This window comes from Microtus pennsylvanicus, chromosome 15 (assembly GCF_037038515.1).
Source record: "Microtus pennsylvanicus isolate mMicPen1 chromosome 15, mMicPen1.hap1, whole genome shotgun sequence".
In the NCBI taxonomy this organism is placed as follows: Eukaryota; Metazoa; Chordata; class Mammalia; order Rodentia; family Cricetidae; genus Microtus; species Microtus pennsylvanicus.
The window spans coordinates 70,319,313-70,337,866 of NC_134593.1; the positions used below are offsets into that span (position 1 = coordinate 70,319,313).

At 50.6% G+C, this 18,554-nt stretch overlaps 1 protein-coding gene across 1 annotated transcript in view; it reads right to left on the minus strand.

The window, feature by feature from the left end:
* The window catches only part of Stk24 (serine/threonine kinase 24), an 83,647-nt gene that overhangs the window by 26,462 nt on the left and 38,631 nt on the right, over positions 1-18,554 (minus strand). Inside the window, exon 2 of the mRNA XM_075950071.1 lies at positions 8,166-8,396. Within this exon, the coding sequence (XP_075806186.1) occupies positions 8,166-8,396 (231 nt within the window). The remainder of the gene's footprint in view (positions 1-8,165; positions 8,397-18,554) is intronic.

An 18,554-nucleotide genomic window follows, 5' to 3' on the forward strand; every position in this document is an offset into this window, starting at 1 on the left:
CCTCAAGAATCAAGGCAAGAGCAGTCTTGTGACGTGCTGGGCTGCAGCACAAGGCAAGCTCTCAACCTTGAAGACTGTGGCGCTGCGTGAGGTCACCGACTAGGAGAGTGGCATCCTATGAGCTGGAATGGAGACGCTGAGAACATGCTGATGAAGATCAGCATGCAAACCCTGCGGAGTTCCAGTGGGAGTGAGGAGGCCTAGCAGAGGAGACCTGAGACCGGGGAAGAGTATTCGGTCAGCGCACCCCTCCAGCTGTCGGGTATCCACTACCCGACATGTCCTGTGAGCTCACTGAGAGGACAGGACTGGGAGAGAGGGAGAAGCCGCCAGGAATGCGGAGAGGTCCTGTGGCTGTGGCCAGTTTCCCTTCTATCTCCATTGGGAGACGTTCCTAGCAGTTTCCCTGAAAGCAGCTACAAGTAAGGACCTCGCATCCTCAACCTGTTCACCCCCGCAAAGTCTTTATTACTTTCCTTGACGCGCCATAACTGCACGCATTCACGGAGCAGTGTGGCACCTCAAGGCACACGCAGGGCAAACTGGTGACGCCGAGGTAACTGGTATTTCACCTCACTCTGCATCACTCCCTCAGGATGGGAAAAGGTTCAAAATCTTCTCCGCGAGCAATGCAGAAAACACCAACTAACTGTGGCCAACCACAGTTCCCCGCTACACTGAGACACCGGGAGTTTCTCCTCCACCCACCCCTCACCAAGGCTCTCCAGCCTGCCCTTTAAGGTCTGCTCTGTGAAGCAGGTCCCTGTGGACTGATGTGTTCTCAGTTAAAGTATCACCCTGTTCTCACCAATCCCCAGCTGGTTCACTGAGGCCCAGCTCATTCGCACCTGCAGTGCCAGCTCTGGAGAGACTGAGGCAGAAAACCTGGGGTCCAAAATGAAGGTTTAAAAATAAAACGAAAGCACAGGTAAGGCAGACCAAATGTGAGGCTCCGCGAGCTGCTGCAGAAGCTGTCTCCCCAGGACCTGAGGCCAAGCGAGGTGCTAAACCTGTGAGCCTGCCAAGAGGTAGCAGAGCCAGGGAAGGCAATAAGTAGGACTAGGTGGATGTGAGAGGTCACCCTGCCAGACCTAAGGGCAAAGGTCATGACCACTCTGAAAGGACTGTATCACATGACTCCCTAATTCCAAGCTTATGGCAGGGAAAGTAAGCCCCCACACCCAAGGTCAGAGAAACCTCAGAAATGTCTGCGCACAGATTCAACACAAGTCTGACAGAAAAGCTTCACAGTGACAGACACCCAGATGTCAGTCAGCGTTCACCTCCTGGGGTTTCTCGAGTGCTAGACTGCTCTACCTCCCCTGTGTAGAATATACACAAACCTCACAGCATCCCCACCCTGGAAACAACTATATTTTACCCTAAGAAAATTTCAGTAGCTGTCTTAGTAATGTTTCATGGCCCTTTGTCCTGTCAGCCACATTTTAAACCATTTTCCAGAGGTGGGTGGCAATAGGCACCTGTCACCTCAACATTTGAAAGCAAGGGGAACCTAGAGTTCAAGACCCTGTCTCCAATGGCAGACAAACCATACATTCAAGGAACCTCTTCAAACTACCACAAAGCTCCAAGAGCAAGCCATCTCAGAGAGTCATAGGGAGAACTCAAGCCCCTTAGATTATATGACACAATATGACATAATAGTCTCTCATATGCGCTAAAACCATAGCTAGACAACCTGACAGGCATCAATGTAAACACTACACACGTGTATCGTTGAAGGGTCTGTAAAGTGTGTACACTCCCACACTGTTAGCTACCACCCAAGATTGAAAAGATGGATCGGGAGGGTTGGGAGCAGACAGACAGGAGAGAGCCACCTGTTGGTGCTAAGTTGGCCTCACCAAACTGGGCTCCTACCAAGGCTTCCAGTCTCCCAGACAGATCAAGTGCTCAGGCTAGAGACCAGGCAAGTGATCCAGAACCTGGACGTTGACATCTCCAGGGAGAAGGGAGTGACACATTAAATCCTTCAGGAATGCTGCACACCAAGCCTTCCTTAGAGCCTGGCAAGCTCTCGAGAACATGCTATCAAGCCTGCTAGCCCAGACACGCCAAACTTACTTCATAGGGCAGCACCTACTGCTTCTCCTCTGAAGCACTGTAGCTCCAAAGGCAGCCCAGAGCTTCCAGCCAGCGCCCACTCCAGGCCAGAGCCAGCTGCCTCCAGGAGACAGTGTCAGGTGCTGGGCCTAGCTCAGTACAGCGATGTACATAAGCCACACACCACGTCACTCCAGAAACTCCACAGGACAACACACCCAGAGTGAGTTTGTACAGGGTCTTTCTCAAGAGTCCAGTCTGGATTCACACATGTGATCTTCCTGCCCATCTCCAGCCTCCAGAGTCTTGGAATACCACCAGCACCGCCACATACAACGCACACACGGCGCACGCACCTCGACCTCTAAAGTTCATCCCCATGTCCTCCAGTGGCCACCCTTCCTCTCTGCACACAGTGACATCACATCAGATTCACCCACACAGTCTTCCTAAGACCAACCTGGTCAGTCACACTGTGCTCCAACTCTGAAAGGAAGGAGAGGACGCTGTCACTCACACCCCATGCGATTTCAAACTCAAGTCTCTAACTTTCAGGACCTGGGGATGCGGCTAGCTGAGCTCACTGTGGCCCTGATGCACTGAGCAGCAGCAGCCAGAGAACCTGGACTTCGCGCCTACAACACAGCCCTGGGAAACTAGCATTACCTCCCCACCCCCTACCCGGTAGAGTCAGTTCAGTTTCCTTCTTTTTTGTTTTTGTTTTTCGAGACAAGGTCTCTCTGGCGCAACTCTCTCTGCAGACCAGGAAACTAGCCCCGACCTTTCCCCTCCTGCCCCAGATGTGACCTTTTGCAGTGTTCACCAAGCACAACTGACCGCCCTTGCCCCCACTGACCGCCCTTACCCCCACAAGCATTCAGAGCCCAGATTGAGGTGGCCTGTCTTTGCTTCACTATATCTAAGAGGTTCTGGGAGCAAGGCCACTTCATGTTCTCTCTGCATGGTAGCCACATGTAACCCTGAGGCAGGGCCCGACAGCCATCCAAGGGCCAAGGGTCACAGAGGACCGCCTCAGGATCCAAACACACAGACATTGGACATCGTACACAGCTCTAACTACCAGGAGGGAGCTTTCTTCACACAGGAAATTCTCCTGGCAGTTTTCAGAAAGCAAATGCCTAGAAGGACTGCCTGTGAGACAGGGCCACAAGCTACACCCACGGTTCACGCACACCCTCCACACGGGCGAGCTGTGACTTCCCCTGGCCCTTTAACCTGGTGCAGTGACTCCAGTCCCAAAATGTCAAATCATTTCCCGTGTACCAATATTAAAACAATATCTTATTTCTTCCACTCCAGTAAAACATGGTGGGATTCTGTCTTTAGAAATAAGAGTAAGAAAGCCTGCGCTTTGATGAGACTAGGTGTAGATTTCTGTATCTGAACAAGACGCACACCTTAGTGAGCAGCCATCAGAATCCCTAAATGGGCTGGAACTGGGACAAAACCAGGGGTCGGCTCTCTGAGAAACAGCTAGAAGAAGGTCCGAATGAAGGGAAATATCTGTCCGGTTCTAACAGGACCTAATGTTCCTCTGATTGTAACACAGTACAGGCAAGGCAAAGAGCCACAGTGTGTGCTATGGGTGTCTCCCTAGAGAGTGTCTTAGGGTTTGTTTGTATTGCTGTGATAAAACCATGACCAAAAGCAACTTTGTGTGTTGGGGGAGGGGGGGAGTCATCTCATCTTACAGCTGGCAGTCCAGCATTCAGGGAAGTCAGGGCAGGAGCCTGGAAGCAGGGACTGAAGCAGAGGCATTGAAGGAATGCCACTTACTGGCTTGCTCCTCATGGCTTCCTCAGCCTGCTTTTTTATAGCATTCAAGACCAATGGCACAGAGGTGGCGCTGTCTGTAGTGAGCTGGACCCTCCCACACCAATCAAATGCCCAACTGCCATGGACCAATCTGACAGAGGCATTTCCTCAAACTGAAGTTACCTCTTCCAAAATGGCTCTAGCATGTGCCAAGCTGACATAAGACTAGCCAGCACACAGCTACACACAGAAGCTAAGTGCATTCTGTTGTGCTAATTCAGAATATCTAAGGTCAAGAAAGTGGCCATGTACTATGCTGGAGGAGATAGTCCAGACCTGGACAGACAGACACTGGCCACTCACACCAACGTCTTTCTCTCTCTTTCCCGGGCAGTATAAAGACTGGTTTCTCATTTCCTCTAGGGCAGGCAGTGAGGGAGGAAACCTGGGAGCTGGCACACCTCTTTTCCTCTCCTGCCGGGAAGATGATGGGCATTCAGACCGAGCATGCTTACCAAAAGCAATCCTCAATCTTTCAAACCAAGAAGTGTGTTCTGCTGGGAGAAGCTCCCTCAGTACTGCAAAAACATTGGTCTCGGCTCTATAAGACACGCAAGGAGGCCATGGAGGACAGCTATATAGAGAAGAACTGTCCTTTAAATGGTAACGTCTCCATCCGAGGTCGAACCCCATCTGGTGCTGTAACCCAGACGAAGATACAGACGCGCACTGTCATGGGCTGGGACTATCTTACATCTACAAGTACAATGGCTTTGAGAAGTACCACAAGAGCATGTCTGTGCACCTGTTCCCATTTCAGGGATGAAGATACAGACGCCCACTGTCATTGGCTGGGACTATCTTACATCCACAAGTATAATGGCTTTGAGAAGTACCACAAGAGCATGTCTGTGCACCTGTTCCCATTTCAGGGATGTGCAGATGACAACACTGTCACCACGGGAGCGTGCAGGCCCCTGCGCTTTGATGTGCTCAAGGCCACCAAGGAGCAGTTTCACAAGTTCTGAGAGGACTCTGGCCACCTTTCATAAATAAAGTTGTTTCTCAACTTTTTTTTTTTTAAAGAGAGAATATGGCAGAGAAATGCCACTCTAAAGCAAGGTGTGGAATGCACCCAGCACACTGACCCTTCACCAGAATAGGTCCTTCCCAGAAGTCCTCGGGGACCTTTTCAGTATTAACTTCAGTGAATCTTGTGGGTAAAACACCTTAACAACTTTTAGGAACTGATTTTCAAAAAAAAAAAAAAAAAAAAATTTAAAACCCTCACTGTAAACTCAGGATCTGAACCCAAAATGAGATAATGACCCCATGTGGGAAGTGTCCTTAATAGTGACACTCTGACAAGAAAACACAGCCAGTGAAAATGACCAGGGTCTCACGTGTGACCTGCTTTAGAACTGGGATGATGGCAGAGACCAGGGAAATGTTTCTAAAAGAGCCGGACAACCCACTTTAGCACACTAACAGTGAGCTCTTAGACATGAATTCCGAGTCATGTGGCTGAGGTAAGCCCAATCCTCTAGCAGTGGTCAGCGGAGAGGCTGCCTGTCGGTGGAGCACTGCGGAGGATCGGAGCAGAGACCCTCAACACAGAGATCTGGTAGGCTAGCCAACACCACCAAATACAGCAGCAGGATCCTCTGTACCCCAACCACACCGACCATCGACAACTCCACAGCAGCCCCACCCCGTCCCGTTAGTCCTCGTGTGCTGTGGTACAAAGGTCAGTACAGTGGCCCGGGGAGGAGGAGGCAGAGACACCTGGTTAATATCTGAGCTGATTTACTTTTCCCCAAATTAAATACCTGAACAGCAGTGAATTCTGTTGAAATGGTATGTCGTCACTTTTCAGACCTTCCCATGCCTTACGTATTCTCCTAAGGGGAGAGCTTGGATGCCGTGCTGTCTTTCCCCTTATGCTACTGCGCTGCTTTGCCTAACAAAAGAGCTGAATGGCCAACAGCTTGGCAGAAAGGAAGGATATATGCGGTTGCGGGCAGAGAGAATAAACAGGAGGAGAAATCTGGGAGGAGAGGGAGAGAGGACATCAAGGGTACAGAGCCCAGGGGAAGGTGAGAGCCCAGGGGCAAAGGTAGACAGGATAACTTAAGACAAGCTGGCTAGGAAGAAGCTAAAGATGGACATTCGTAAGTAAGAATAAACCTGTGTATTTATCTGGGAGCTTGGTGGCAGCTCTCCTCACCCCCACCCCCCAACAGAGAGTAAAAACAACCAACTCCACAGGTCTTCTGTCTAGGGAATGTATTGCCCACAGTGGGGTGCGTCTTTCCATGTCAGTTATTCTAAGACCGTCCCACTGAGCCCATGTCTGCAGGCCAGCCTGATGTAGAGGAGCCTCAGTGAGGACCTCTGCGGTGAACCGTGTCAAGCTGACAATTAAAACCAACAGTCCCAATGGTCATAATTTTAACCTTGGAAGAAAAAAAATTATTCTACAGTTCTATGACATAAGTATAGATTATCTGGTGTACGAGAAGCCCTAGATTCAATCCCCAGGAAAAAGAAGAGAAGGGAGATTGGTTCACTCTAAGCAAAAATTCCACTTTTTCCTGACCCTATCTCCAAAATTTCCTAACTTCAGATAAGTATTTGCTAAAATATAAGCTAACTGTATTAGTAGTAAAGAATGGAAAAAAAAACAAAACAAAACAAGGTTTTACAGCCACCCATAACCATCCAGCTGCAAATATCCAAATTCTGTAAGACTCTTCCACACCTCACAGCAACCTCCGTGAGATCAACCAGGGCCGTCTAAGGCTGCACAGGCCTGGGCATTCCCCAGAGCTGAGCCGGGTCCCCCACAGCACGCCTCTTGCGGTGGCGCCATTGTTTGCCCTCACTGGACACACACGCAGGAGTGAGGCAGGGTGATCTGATGAGGAAGCGGAGGGAAGGACAGCTTTCACTTACTAATCCCCATTTCGTCTTTGCAGCCTCCACGTGCTTACCATGGTTTGGTTTTTTTCCCATTTCACAAACGAGGAAGCAGGGATCAGAAAGAGAACAAGCTCCAGCAGCCCCACACTAAAAACGAATGCTGACGAGGTTCAAACCCGGCGCCACCTAACCCTACAAGTCACCATTTTCAGTTAAAAGCTGACTGCCATTCTCTCTCACAGCAACAAGGGAATAGCATTACCTCCTCGTTCTCATTTCCTGATACTCATTTTGGTAAACCGAGGGATCTCAAAATTTTCAACCTCAGACTGATAACCGTCACATTTCCATAAGAACCAAACCCTCTTCTCTCCCTTCACACCAGAGTAGATGTGTCCAGCAAACAGCCAGGAGGGACAGACTCACCTCTGCCATCTTCCTTAGCAAACACTCGCTTCTACATAGGATAGGAGGTTCTGGCTTCCACAGAAATCAAGAGATGTTTTTGCACCAGTTCTTAAGTGTTCTAAATACATCTCCATTTTAAGGACTCCATGTCCAGGGCCTGAACACAGGAGTCGCCCTGGGCTCTCTCAGTGATGGATGAATGACCCTAGGAGATCCACCATGAGAGTTTCTATTCAGGGTCAAACCACATGAATGCAGCGGTTCCCAACCCTAAGGCTGCAGCCCTTAATACAGTTCCTCATGCTGCGGTGACCCCAACCATACGATTATTTCCAATGCTACTTCACAATTGTAATTTTGCTGTAGTGATCCTAATGTAAATATCTGTGTTTGCCGATGGTCACAGGCTACCAAAGGGGTTGACACCCACATTATATTACTACTAATACACCTTCACCCCTCAAAGAATGGGGGGCCAGGGACCCTCCGTAGTGTTCCACTACTGTTCCTTCTGCTGACCTGATTACTGATTCACCTGGCTTCTTACAAGCTGAGAGTAGACACTAGTTACTCTGCTACCTCATCAACACCATCAACGCTCTGCAGCATGAAAACAGCACCGCTGCCGTAGGGCACAGCCGACAACTTAACTATGAAGACACACGGGCTAGGGTGGCAGGAGGTTCTTCACTCGCAGCCACCCTGAGTGATCAGTGGCTACTGTCATAAATTAATCAACAGTTTCAACAAAGCCCCCTCAGCTTCTTCTCTGAAACAGAATGTCAACACCAACTGCTTTCACCAAAAATAAAATCTGGTGAGTGGCATTTTCAATGATAATGGTGCCATCAAAGCCACGTCTTGAACGCAAAGGTCAAAGACTCTCTCCTTGCTCTGGAAACCTGCTGTGTTATCAGAGTCCTCCATGGACACGGCCACTCCCCCGCTCAGCCCAGTGCGGCACAAGGGGAAGCAGCGTTATTTTTAAGCCTTACCTTCAGATAGGATCCATAGTATTTGGTTACATATGGGCTGTCGCACTGACTCAGCACTGTGATCTCTTGTTGAATGTCCTCTATCTCATCTTCAGCTTCTTCCAGATCAATGATCTTTATGGCAACCACTTTCTGAGTCCGATTGTCAATGCCTTTGAACACCTCACCAAAAGAGCCCTTTCCAATTTTCTCCAGCTTGGTAAAAAGCTCCTCTGGATCCGCTTTGAGGTTCTGCGGAAGAGAAGGAAGGAGATGTCAGAATTCCCAGAGTCACAGTGGGTCCCTACAATGGTGTGTGTTCCCAGGGCCACAGCTGAACCCACACTCTACCCTGAATGGTGTGAACAGGGCCTGGGAGGGACGAGGAGGACCAGGCTGCTGCAACTACACTCTCCAGGGTCAGGATCTAGGCCTGGGTCGTGTCTACCCATGCGGGTTAAACAAACACAGCAAGTGTGGGACAAGAACAACGCAAACTTTGAATAAAGAAGGCAAAGCCTGAAATCTATACTGAAATGTACCAGGGTAAATATTTAGCTACTTTAAAAACATGATCCTGGGCTGGCACTGATCTGCAGTAGAAGGCTGCGTAGTATTGTGAATCCCTGGGTTCAGGAGGCAAGGGAGGGAAGAGGTGAGAAGTTAGTCTTTTCCAAGCAAAAGGGATCCATTTTTTTCTCAACCCATCTCCAGCATGTCCTAACACAGATGAACATTCGCTAAACTACAAGTGGATCAGCTCTCACCTAACGGGAGGGCGGGGGGAACGGGACCACAGTCTAATTCTAACAGACTCTTTCCACCCCAAATAGATACAGCCCTACTTGTCCCTTACAGCTATTCTCTTCACCATAACTACAGCCAGATCCCACTGCCCACAGGACGTAACCACTAAAATACATTTAGAGCACTTGCGCATGAATCAGCCTGAAGGTGCCACTACATGCAGCACCCATGTCCTAACAATAATCTGGATGCTGGGTCCCAACACCCACACAGCCATGTCCCAGGGCTCTCAGCAGGGGCAGTCATTCTGTGTCAAACAGGGGACAAGACACAGTCCTGCCCAGAGCAAAATACCATTGACACCCAAAACCTGTAACTCCCAAGGACATGAGAAGCCCCAAAGCCAGTCTGGTAAACACATTTTCCTACTGAAAGAAGAGGATGCTGGCTGATCCTTAAAAGTCTATTATTAATCCTTCAAAGAAATCGCATGGGGGGGGGGGCAAGAAAGAGAGCAATGAGGGGGGCTGAGAAGGAGGCACAAAAGAAGGTTATCACTGAGCAGTGACAAGGTAGGTCAAAGGCACAGGACATGCCTACACCAGCAACACAATGACAATGACCTTGCTGTCACTGGGTGCCAGCCACTCACACGCTTTCAGAGCTGAAGTTCCAAACATCTGGCTTACAACAGTGTGTAACTTGGGAGCCTCGCTGAGCTACACCGTATAACAAGAACCAGGCACTGATAATCACATGGAGGCAGAGGGTGTCTACATGCTGGACATGGTACACACGAAGTGAAATGTGCTGTGGAGTTCCACACAACACATGGAAAAAGGCTGTCACTCAGCACAATGGAAGGGGCTGCCCTGTCACACACAGGCTCACAGGAAGCTAAATGCACTCAACCCCATTCACCTTCCTTTGCACTTGAAACTCAGCATTCTGCGGCTTAGCGGGGTGACAGACAGAGCAGTCCTGAACTGAACAGCTGCCGTTTCCAGTCCTGCCACTCACGACTTTCTCCAAGACAGTCTGAGAAAGTGCTCGGACCTGAGGGTAGGCTCCCGAAGTGGGGGCTGTTTTGAAAGCTGGTAGGAAAACTTTAAATTTTCCTCCATTTTTAAACTTGCCAGGTTTACTAGGCAAGCACTCTTCAAAATCATTTCTGGAAATATCCCCAAAGGAGGCTGGAGAACATGGGTGGGGCAGCATGTTGCATCAACTCAGCTGGTACCCACACACAGGGAGCTAGGACCAAAGACCTGGGTGGGGGCATCCATGTCCCTCCTCCAACAGCCTGGCAGCCCCAAGCCTCTTACCTCCTTCCCTCCAGGGTGCAGTGGAGTGGCCTTCCTTTTCTTCAAGGCTGACACTAATCTCGGGACTTTGGAATCCATCTCTGTACAAAGGTTCACCAGCAGCCCTTCGGGCAGCTCTCCTTCCCACTATCCCTGTCTACTGGCTCCTTGCCCCGGGCAGCACGCTCAGGTTCCTCCCACTTCGGACAGACAAGAAGCACCCCATTCGGCCTCATCAGTTCCCCCACTTCACATGCTTCTCTGCTGAAGGTTCCTGACCGCCCTCTGCGCCCGCCTGCCCTGGCCACGCAGTCTGGCAAGCTGGTCACCAATGATGCAGCAACCTCCTTGGAGCTTCATCAGCCACTCCCTCCGCCCCTTGTAACCTGGCCTCCACAGCCTGCCCTCAGTCCAGGAAACCACCGAGACCTAACCCCATCCTTCCATTCTTTCTCTATTCCTTCTCCCAGGGATGCCAGCCAGTTCTGGGGCCCAGCGTGTGGGCTGGAGATTCCCCCACCCAGATGAACAGAATCAACTGGGATACTAATCACTCAACCTAGTGAGTGTTGGGGGAGCTGCATCCAATCCACTTTTTTAAGCATTCCAGAAGGTTCTGAGAACTCCTTTCCACCACCATAGATGACAGGCCAACACCGCACTGTCCGCTCCCACTCTGCTACCAGTCTGAATGGGACGCTTACTAGGTATGAGCTCTTCCCAGACACTGTCACTCACCCTACTGAACTGTCTTCCCACGACCCGCCTCTTCCGCACTGCCTTATGTTCTAGAATAAGCTGAGGAAGTTTGAGGGCCAGGCCTCATTCACCTCTATATCCAAGTAGCCACACCAAGGGTGGCATGAAACTGAGAGTAAATGTTCCCTGAGCAGTAAGAAAACCTGGTTCACGTAGACACCAACCAGACCCACATCAGAAATCACAGAATAACCTCTCTCTGAGACTATCCCCTGACGAACTTAGAGAAGGGCTCCTGAGAAGGGCAAAGCCAGCCTGGGCACGCCAACTGCTGGCCTGCTGACTGCTCAATCCTCATGTGTAAACGCTGGTACTTCCTTTGCAGAGTTTTTTTTTAAAAAATAATAATAATTTACAGAAAACCCTTCCAACACCGAAGAGGCCAGTGGAAGCCACTGTTACTAGGTTCCCTGCCTAAGAATCCAGCCTGCCCTACACACATGGCGGCAAATGAGCGCCAGTGTCCTTGTAGTCGGTGGTGCGACCTGGAGCCCTGGCACGTGCATGAGCTCATTCCTGCCCAGCACCCACAGACGCAGAAACTGGAAGCTGCCTGGCTTGTCTGTTACTCCACAAAACAGTTAGTACAGAGTGAGGATGGAAGCCACCGAGGGCTGAGATGACGGCACCTCAGGTCACAGACCCCTGAAGAGACAGAAGTTGCAGCCTGATGCAGTTTGGTGCTGAACCACAAGGGCACACTGTGCGCGTGTGTGGAACACAGCCCTTAGCAGCAGGAGGTACACTAGCAGAGTGCCCCAAGAAGTCACTGACCCCAGGCCTTCAACCTCATGCACCTGTGTCTGCTATTCTAGCAAACACTAAACTATCACCCCAGAACCTGTGTCTGCCTGGGATTTCTTCAAACCCTGAACAGCTGACAAGGTCAAGTCTTACAGGACCACACAGTTCTCAACTGAAGCCTCTTGAGCACCTGCATCAACACAAAGAAGCCTGTTCTGGCCCCTGGAGCAGCTGCACAGGCACTCCAGCTAACCGCAGCCACTAGCCACAGGGTACACAGGCGCATGCATACACCCATACCCACCCACCACCCACACACACCCACACTGAGAGACGGGGTGGGAGAATGGTGTGGCGGCTTGAGTAAAAAATGGTCCCCATAGGTTTGCATATGGCTGAATACTAGGTCTCCAGTTAGTGGAACGGTTTGGGAAGGATCAAGAGGTGTGGTCTAGTTGGAGGAGGTGTGTCAGATGCAGGCAGGCTTTAACTCCTGCCACTCCCTGTGAGCTGTCCCTGCCACCACAGACTTTAGTCTCCTGGAGCTGTAAACCCAAATAAGCATGTGTGTGAGCTGCTTTATCACAGTGATAGAAAAGAAGTAGTGTGAGAGGCACCCAGTCCTGTGATGGCCTGTGGCTCAACAAAACAGTGTTAAGAGATAAACTGTAGTGTAAAGAGAACACTGTAGGGGAAATGTACTGGGGAGGGAGTTTCCTAAATGGAGAGGGGGGTTGGTTGTAATCTATCCCCCATTTTCCTTTCACCCGGTCTATGATGGTTTGGAAAGCAGATGTTTGTCCAATGTGACACCTCATATCTGCTCAAATGTGCCACTGAACACTGCCCTTGGCAAGGAGGGAGTCACCTAAGGTGAACAGAGCAGAGCTCCACAGACAGCCTTTCCCACAAGGTCAAGGCCCCGTACCCGGGCAATTCTTGAATAAGCTCATTACATGGCTGGTGTCGTCCCCGGCCAGGAAAAAAGCAATGAGAAAGGTAACCCATCTGAAAAGGGAAGCTCAGGGTTTTACTGGCGGAATTTGTTCTCTGAGGAAAACACCTCCTTGACAGGAGTGGGGGGGACAAGAAATGCCCAACCACCCTGAGAGTTTCCTTCGTAGAAAAGACTGGGCTGAGCTGAGAAGTCACATCCTCCAACCAGAAAATATGCAGCTTCTCTGTGTCCCTGAAGGGAAGCAGAACCTGGCTGCAGGAGGCCCACTGGTCCCCAGGGCAGGCGTCAGGGGCCAGGAGGCTCAGCCTTCTCTAACATAGAGGAAGGTCAAGAGATACATACACGGACACACGCATGGCCCCTCTAGGGGAAAACGACCAGTCATGGTACCCAAGGTTCAGTCATCAGCACGGCTGCAGGCGGGAATCCCCAGTCCACGAGACATAAGGAACCAATGCTCTGAAAGGCAATGATGGTCCCACGGCATCTAGTCCTGACTGAGACCCTCACAGGCCTCAATCGCCTTCTGTAAGAAAGAGCTGGGATGTTGAAACAGGAGCAGAATGTTCCTCTGCCCCACCTCTCTCTCATACAACTAAGAGTGTAGACTCTGTGTCCCCCAATCAGGAAGCCTGGCATAACTGAGGGCAATGTCTGCAGACCAGAGGCATGTGCTATGGCTGGCGTGTGTCCCCCAAACCTCACACTGAAATGGTGGGAACCCCGAGGGACGGTGTGGATGCAGGGGCTGCACTCTTGACGGGTCAGAGTCATGAAGAAAACATGAGCCAGGCAGACTCTTCCGTCTCCAGCTCCTTTGGCCTTTCTGTCACGGGACACACAGCAGGCGCCCTGCCACTCTGGAAATGACAGCACGTCTATATTTCACGAATCTGAGGTAATCAGTTAAAGTAACTAAAAATGGATGACGACACTAAAGCACTGATTTCTCTAAATCACAAAACCTTTGCCAGCTAAGAAGTCTGGGCCTCGGGAGTCGGATGGAAGCGCGGAGGGCACGTGCCTTGCGGCTCTGGTGGCTGTCGTCCTAACTTCCCACCCTTCTCCCAGAGAAGGCCGTGTCGCTAGCTCTCAGTCTGACTTTCCAGCCTCCACACACACGCAAACCTTATCTTGTTTCTTTCTAATCTGGACAGATTTAGAAAAGCTCCAGTTATTTATAATATTTAATCACATAAAGGTCAGAACTCTTAATAACTAACCAAAATAATCAGTTTGAGCCTAGACTCTGAGAATATGCCAAACTTTTCCCCACCATGCCCAGCTTCTCGAACCCTAAGAAGCCAGTGAAGGCATCCAGAAGAGCCTGGAGTCAACACCTTCACAGAAACTCTTCAGTGGGTGCGGACAGCCTGGGTTCTCCCTAGAAAAGCTGGTATGGACAACGGTCACGTACATAGAATGAATATACCGCGCTGTGGAGCTGGATCAGTGCCCTCACTGCTGAGAAGGCACAACAGGCTCCAACAAAGGCCCGCGTCACCATGGACGTCTAAGGGAAAGGCCTGAGCCACCATGGACGTCTAAGGGAAAGACCTGCACCACCATGGAAGTCTAAAGGAAAGGCCTGAGCCACCATGGACATCTAAGGCCTCTCTAAATCCAGATGCTCAGAAATGAGCCTTGAAAGAAAGATAAGTGGCCAACTCCCACATAAAATGTTTGCCACCTACGTCTCCTTTACTCTCAACTCTGCTTTTTGCGCACACAAAGAACCTTTTACTTTTTCACTGTGAAAAGCTTTAAGTTCCATCCAGACGAGATGGTAATGAGCTTGTCTAGTTACTGTTCTATCTCTGTAGAGACACCATGACCAAGACACCCATTAAGGCAGGCACAGTTTCCTTGGGTCAGTCCACAACATCTTGGGGGGGGGGGGGCGGGACAGGCACTGGAGCAACAGCTGAGAGTTCACACCTTACTGGAAAGTTCAAGGCACAGCAAGGGAGACTGGGCCTGGCACGGGCTTTGGAACCTGAGAGCCCACTGGGGTCCCAATGACACCTCTCCTCCAGTAAGGCCACATCTCCTAAGCCTTCATGAACAGCCCATCTCAGACCACACCAAAGCCTAGAGGGACGTTAGGACAACTGGCTGTTATCCAGGCAAGAGGCCCCCTGAAGAGCAAGGTAGCAGCAGAAGGCCTCGAGCAGCCATTCCTAAAGGAAAGCTGGCTTAAGACTCACCTGGCTTGCCAAGCGTGTCATGGAAATGGCCTGCCGGGACACAGATGTGGTCCAGCACATACCTAGCGCACACAAGGCCCGGCAGCTAGTACATGTCCTAGTATCCGCTCTCGGAGCACACAGTACAGCTGGCGGTCAATCTCTGGTCAACGGCAAACAGCTGGTGCTCTCTTGGCAGCCCTGCTGCCTGCCTATGGTGCCCTGTAGGTTAGACAGCGTCTAGCTACAGTCTCAAGAGAACAATTTGTGCATCCAAGTCCAGGAGCAACTGAACATCGACCCAGGATGGTGACCGGATTTCAAGTAAATGATAAAGACCATCTGAGAGCATTTCTCTACTGTATATTCACTCTGTGCACAGTGGGTACTTCAGCGCGTGCGCTCGCTCGCGCTCGCTCTCTCTCTCTCTCTCTCTCTCTCTCTCTCTCTCTCTCTCTCTCTCTTTCTCCCCCCTAATAGGAAGCAGAGCCTGACCTCTCCGTGCAGGAGGGCTTCTAGGGCTTCTGGGGCCTCTGAGAAAACGCGGTGTGCAGTGCCCTACCACACGGGGCCCAGGCTTCTGCAGCACTTACTATACTTCAGACCCCTGGAGAGAATTCATTACAATAGTTCTATGATGACTTGAGTACTTTGTGCTTTAAACCTGAATAGCTATTACCATTTTCTTTCAAGCCATCCTGGTAGTGAAAGCTGAAGTCCTCACAAGCCCTGTGGTGCTCGGTGCTCGGCTCTAAGAGCCCACTCTGCTCAGGGCAAGCACACACTCCCACCACAGCTGAAGCTAAGCATCCCCTAGTCTCTCCATGAAAGCAAAGCCCCTGCCTAGGTCTATGTCAATCACCATCCCTGACACTACAGGATGCTTCACGGGTCTGGACCAGGGAAATAAGTTGGTAGCAGGCATGGCAACCTACTCCTCTGAACCTGGCAGACAACCTCAGCCTAGAGCTCATTCTCCTGAAGGTGAACTGGGTCACAGAATCCCCGCCTTTCACTGCTGCTGGTTTTCACTCTTTTGGATCTTTCCTCTTGGGGCCACAACCCAGCTCCCAAGCAACTCACACATGGAGGCTATTCTTAGGTATGAATGCTCAGACTTGGCTTAGCTTGTTTCTTACCAGCTTTTCTTAAATAATCCCCAACTACCTTTTGTCTCTGGGCTTTTATCTTTCTTAATTCTGTAAACCTTACTTTCCTTCTTTCCCGGTGACTGGGTGGCTGACCCCTGATGCTCTCCTCTCCTTCCTCTTGGTTCCCCTTCTATTTATTCTCTCTGCCCGCCAGCCCCGCCCATCCTTGCTCCTGCCTCACTATTGGCCATTCAGCTCTTTATTAGGACCATCAGGTGTTTTAGACAGGAAAAGAATCACAGCTTCACAGAGTTAAACAAATGCAGCATAAACAAAAGTCACACAACTGACAATAATATTCCAACACTTCTCCCTAACTAGATTCCATAGTTACTCAGAAATTTTGTCTCCCCCACCAAAAAAAAAAAATTGGGGGGGGTGTATTTCTGTGTCCCTGGCTCTCCCACACAAGATTGCCAATGACATTCATGACTACCTACCAGAAACCCTGTTCCCAATTCCTTTCTTACCCTTACACCTAAAACTATGACCACCGTTCTTCTAAATGATTTCTCCAAACCCTCCATCTTTACAGCGGCCTCCCCTCCACCTACTTCAAAGGTCTGGTCAAAATGATCAACAAGAGGACACAGGCAACAAACAACACAATGAGCACACCACGCACACAGATGCACACGTATGCACGCACCCTGCACAGACAACACAGCTGGGCTATTTCCTTAGGCTGAACTTTTTCCAGGTGAACTTCATACTATGTTTCTAATTTTTAATACAATGATTTTCCTCGTGGGTAACAAACCTTCAAGATAACTGGCAAGCAAAAGACATTCCTGAGCCCCACTCTGCGGGCTAAGCTGCACATCAGTCTCCATCAGCTCTCGGTGGGGACGGTAGTCCTGGCAGTCTGCACGCATGGGGTCTGCCAACCGGAAGCTCCCACACTCTGCCAGGGTTAAAGTTCAAACACAGTTCCCCCACACCTGTTCTTTTTATGAACTCAGACATATACACACAGAAGTCAACATAAAGCTTATACATCAAAAGACCTAATAAAAGCCAAGTGTCCTCTTATAGGGAGTTATCCAGGGAAACCTGCAGCCAACAGAGGTCTCTGCAGCTCCCAACACACGGCTAACAAAGACAGTCACAGCCTCCTGGCTGCCCCACTTTACAGGGACCCTCACCTGAGTGCCTGTGCCCAGACCCACGTCAGGTCATTCTGTCACGAACACAGGACTGGAAGCTCCTGGCTGCAGCCACCCTCCCTGACCCTGGCCACCGTGGGTTCCTGGTGTGGTTCCTCCGACCTGGACCTCGTCCTCAAACATGCTAATGTGTGAGTGGGCTTGGGTGGACATCACCACCAGCACCCCACAGGGCCTGCCACTCCTCCACAGTTCTCAGTCTTGGTGAGAGGTGCTGATACCAACAGCCACAGGCCCTCACAGGGCTGTGGGGCTCTCTCTGCTCTGAACAGAGATGCCCTGACAAGCAGGCCTCCCTGCTAGGGAGAGGTTCTCCACCTGGGCCGCCTTCGTGTCGCAGCCTGGTCAGCTGAATCTGAACCTTTGGGGAGATGAACACAGCATCGCCGTGAGGTTATGCTCTTGCAAGATTGTAGGGTATGGCCAAAGAGCACCCAGTGGCCTAGCTCAGCAGGCTGACTTGACCTCAGCAGGCAGCCTACACCAGTAAGACACATACAGCTTCCAGCCCAGCTCCAGGGGCATCTGGAAAAGGCCCACGTGAGTGACAGCAGGAAGGGGAGGTGCCTGGCAGCTCAGTTCTCATCTTGCAGTCTCTAGACTCACCTGCGGTTTCAGCTCAGCCCGTGGCCAGGGTTGTGATTTGAATGAGAATCCCAAGGGTAACATCACCCACACTGGCTGGGCCCTCCCACCTCAATCACTAATCATGATTGCCCTCTGACTTCCCTAGAGCTCAGCCTAATGGAGGCACCATCTCAGTGGACAGCCTCTCTTCCCAGGTGACTCTAGTTTATGTCCGGTTGACAAAAAATGAGCCAGCACAATCTCATCTTTAGCAAACGGCTCAAAGAGGCTCACAGAGCCGGCAGTCAGCTGCGGTCATCAACGTTCTCTCAAAGTCATCGGCGCTGCTACTAGCTGGCCAAGGACCACTATGAGGTGAGCTCTATTCCCGTCAGCAGCGGCTCTCCACCTAAACCGCCTTGGGCTGTCTCACATTATTCTGCTTAATAAACTCAGTCCCACACCCCAGCATCGACCACAACCACGTAGGCTAGAAAGAAACCTGAATAATCATTCCACTGAATCAGCAGATAATAAAGTGAGACAGAGAGACTTTAAATGCCAGCCTGCATGTCCAGACAACTAGGAGACTGTTGGAGATGTTACAATGTTTACACTGTGGAACATTTGTTGTTACTCTGCTTGTCTATAACACCTGATTGGACTAATAAAGAGTAGAATGGCCAACAGCTAGGCAGGAGAGAGACGGGAGGGGCTGGCATTCAGAGATGATAAACACAAGGAAAAGGAGAGGAGGACTTGAGGGCCAGTCACCCAGCTACACGGCAAGAAAGGTCTATACGGAGGTAAGAGACCAGAGGCAGGAGG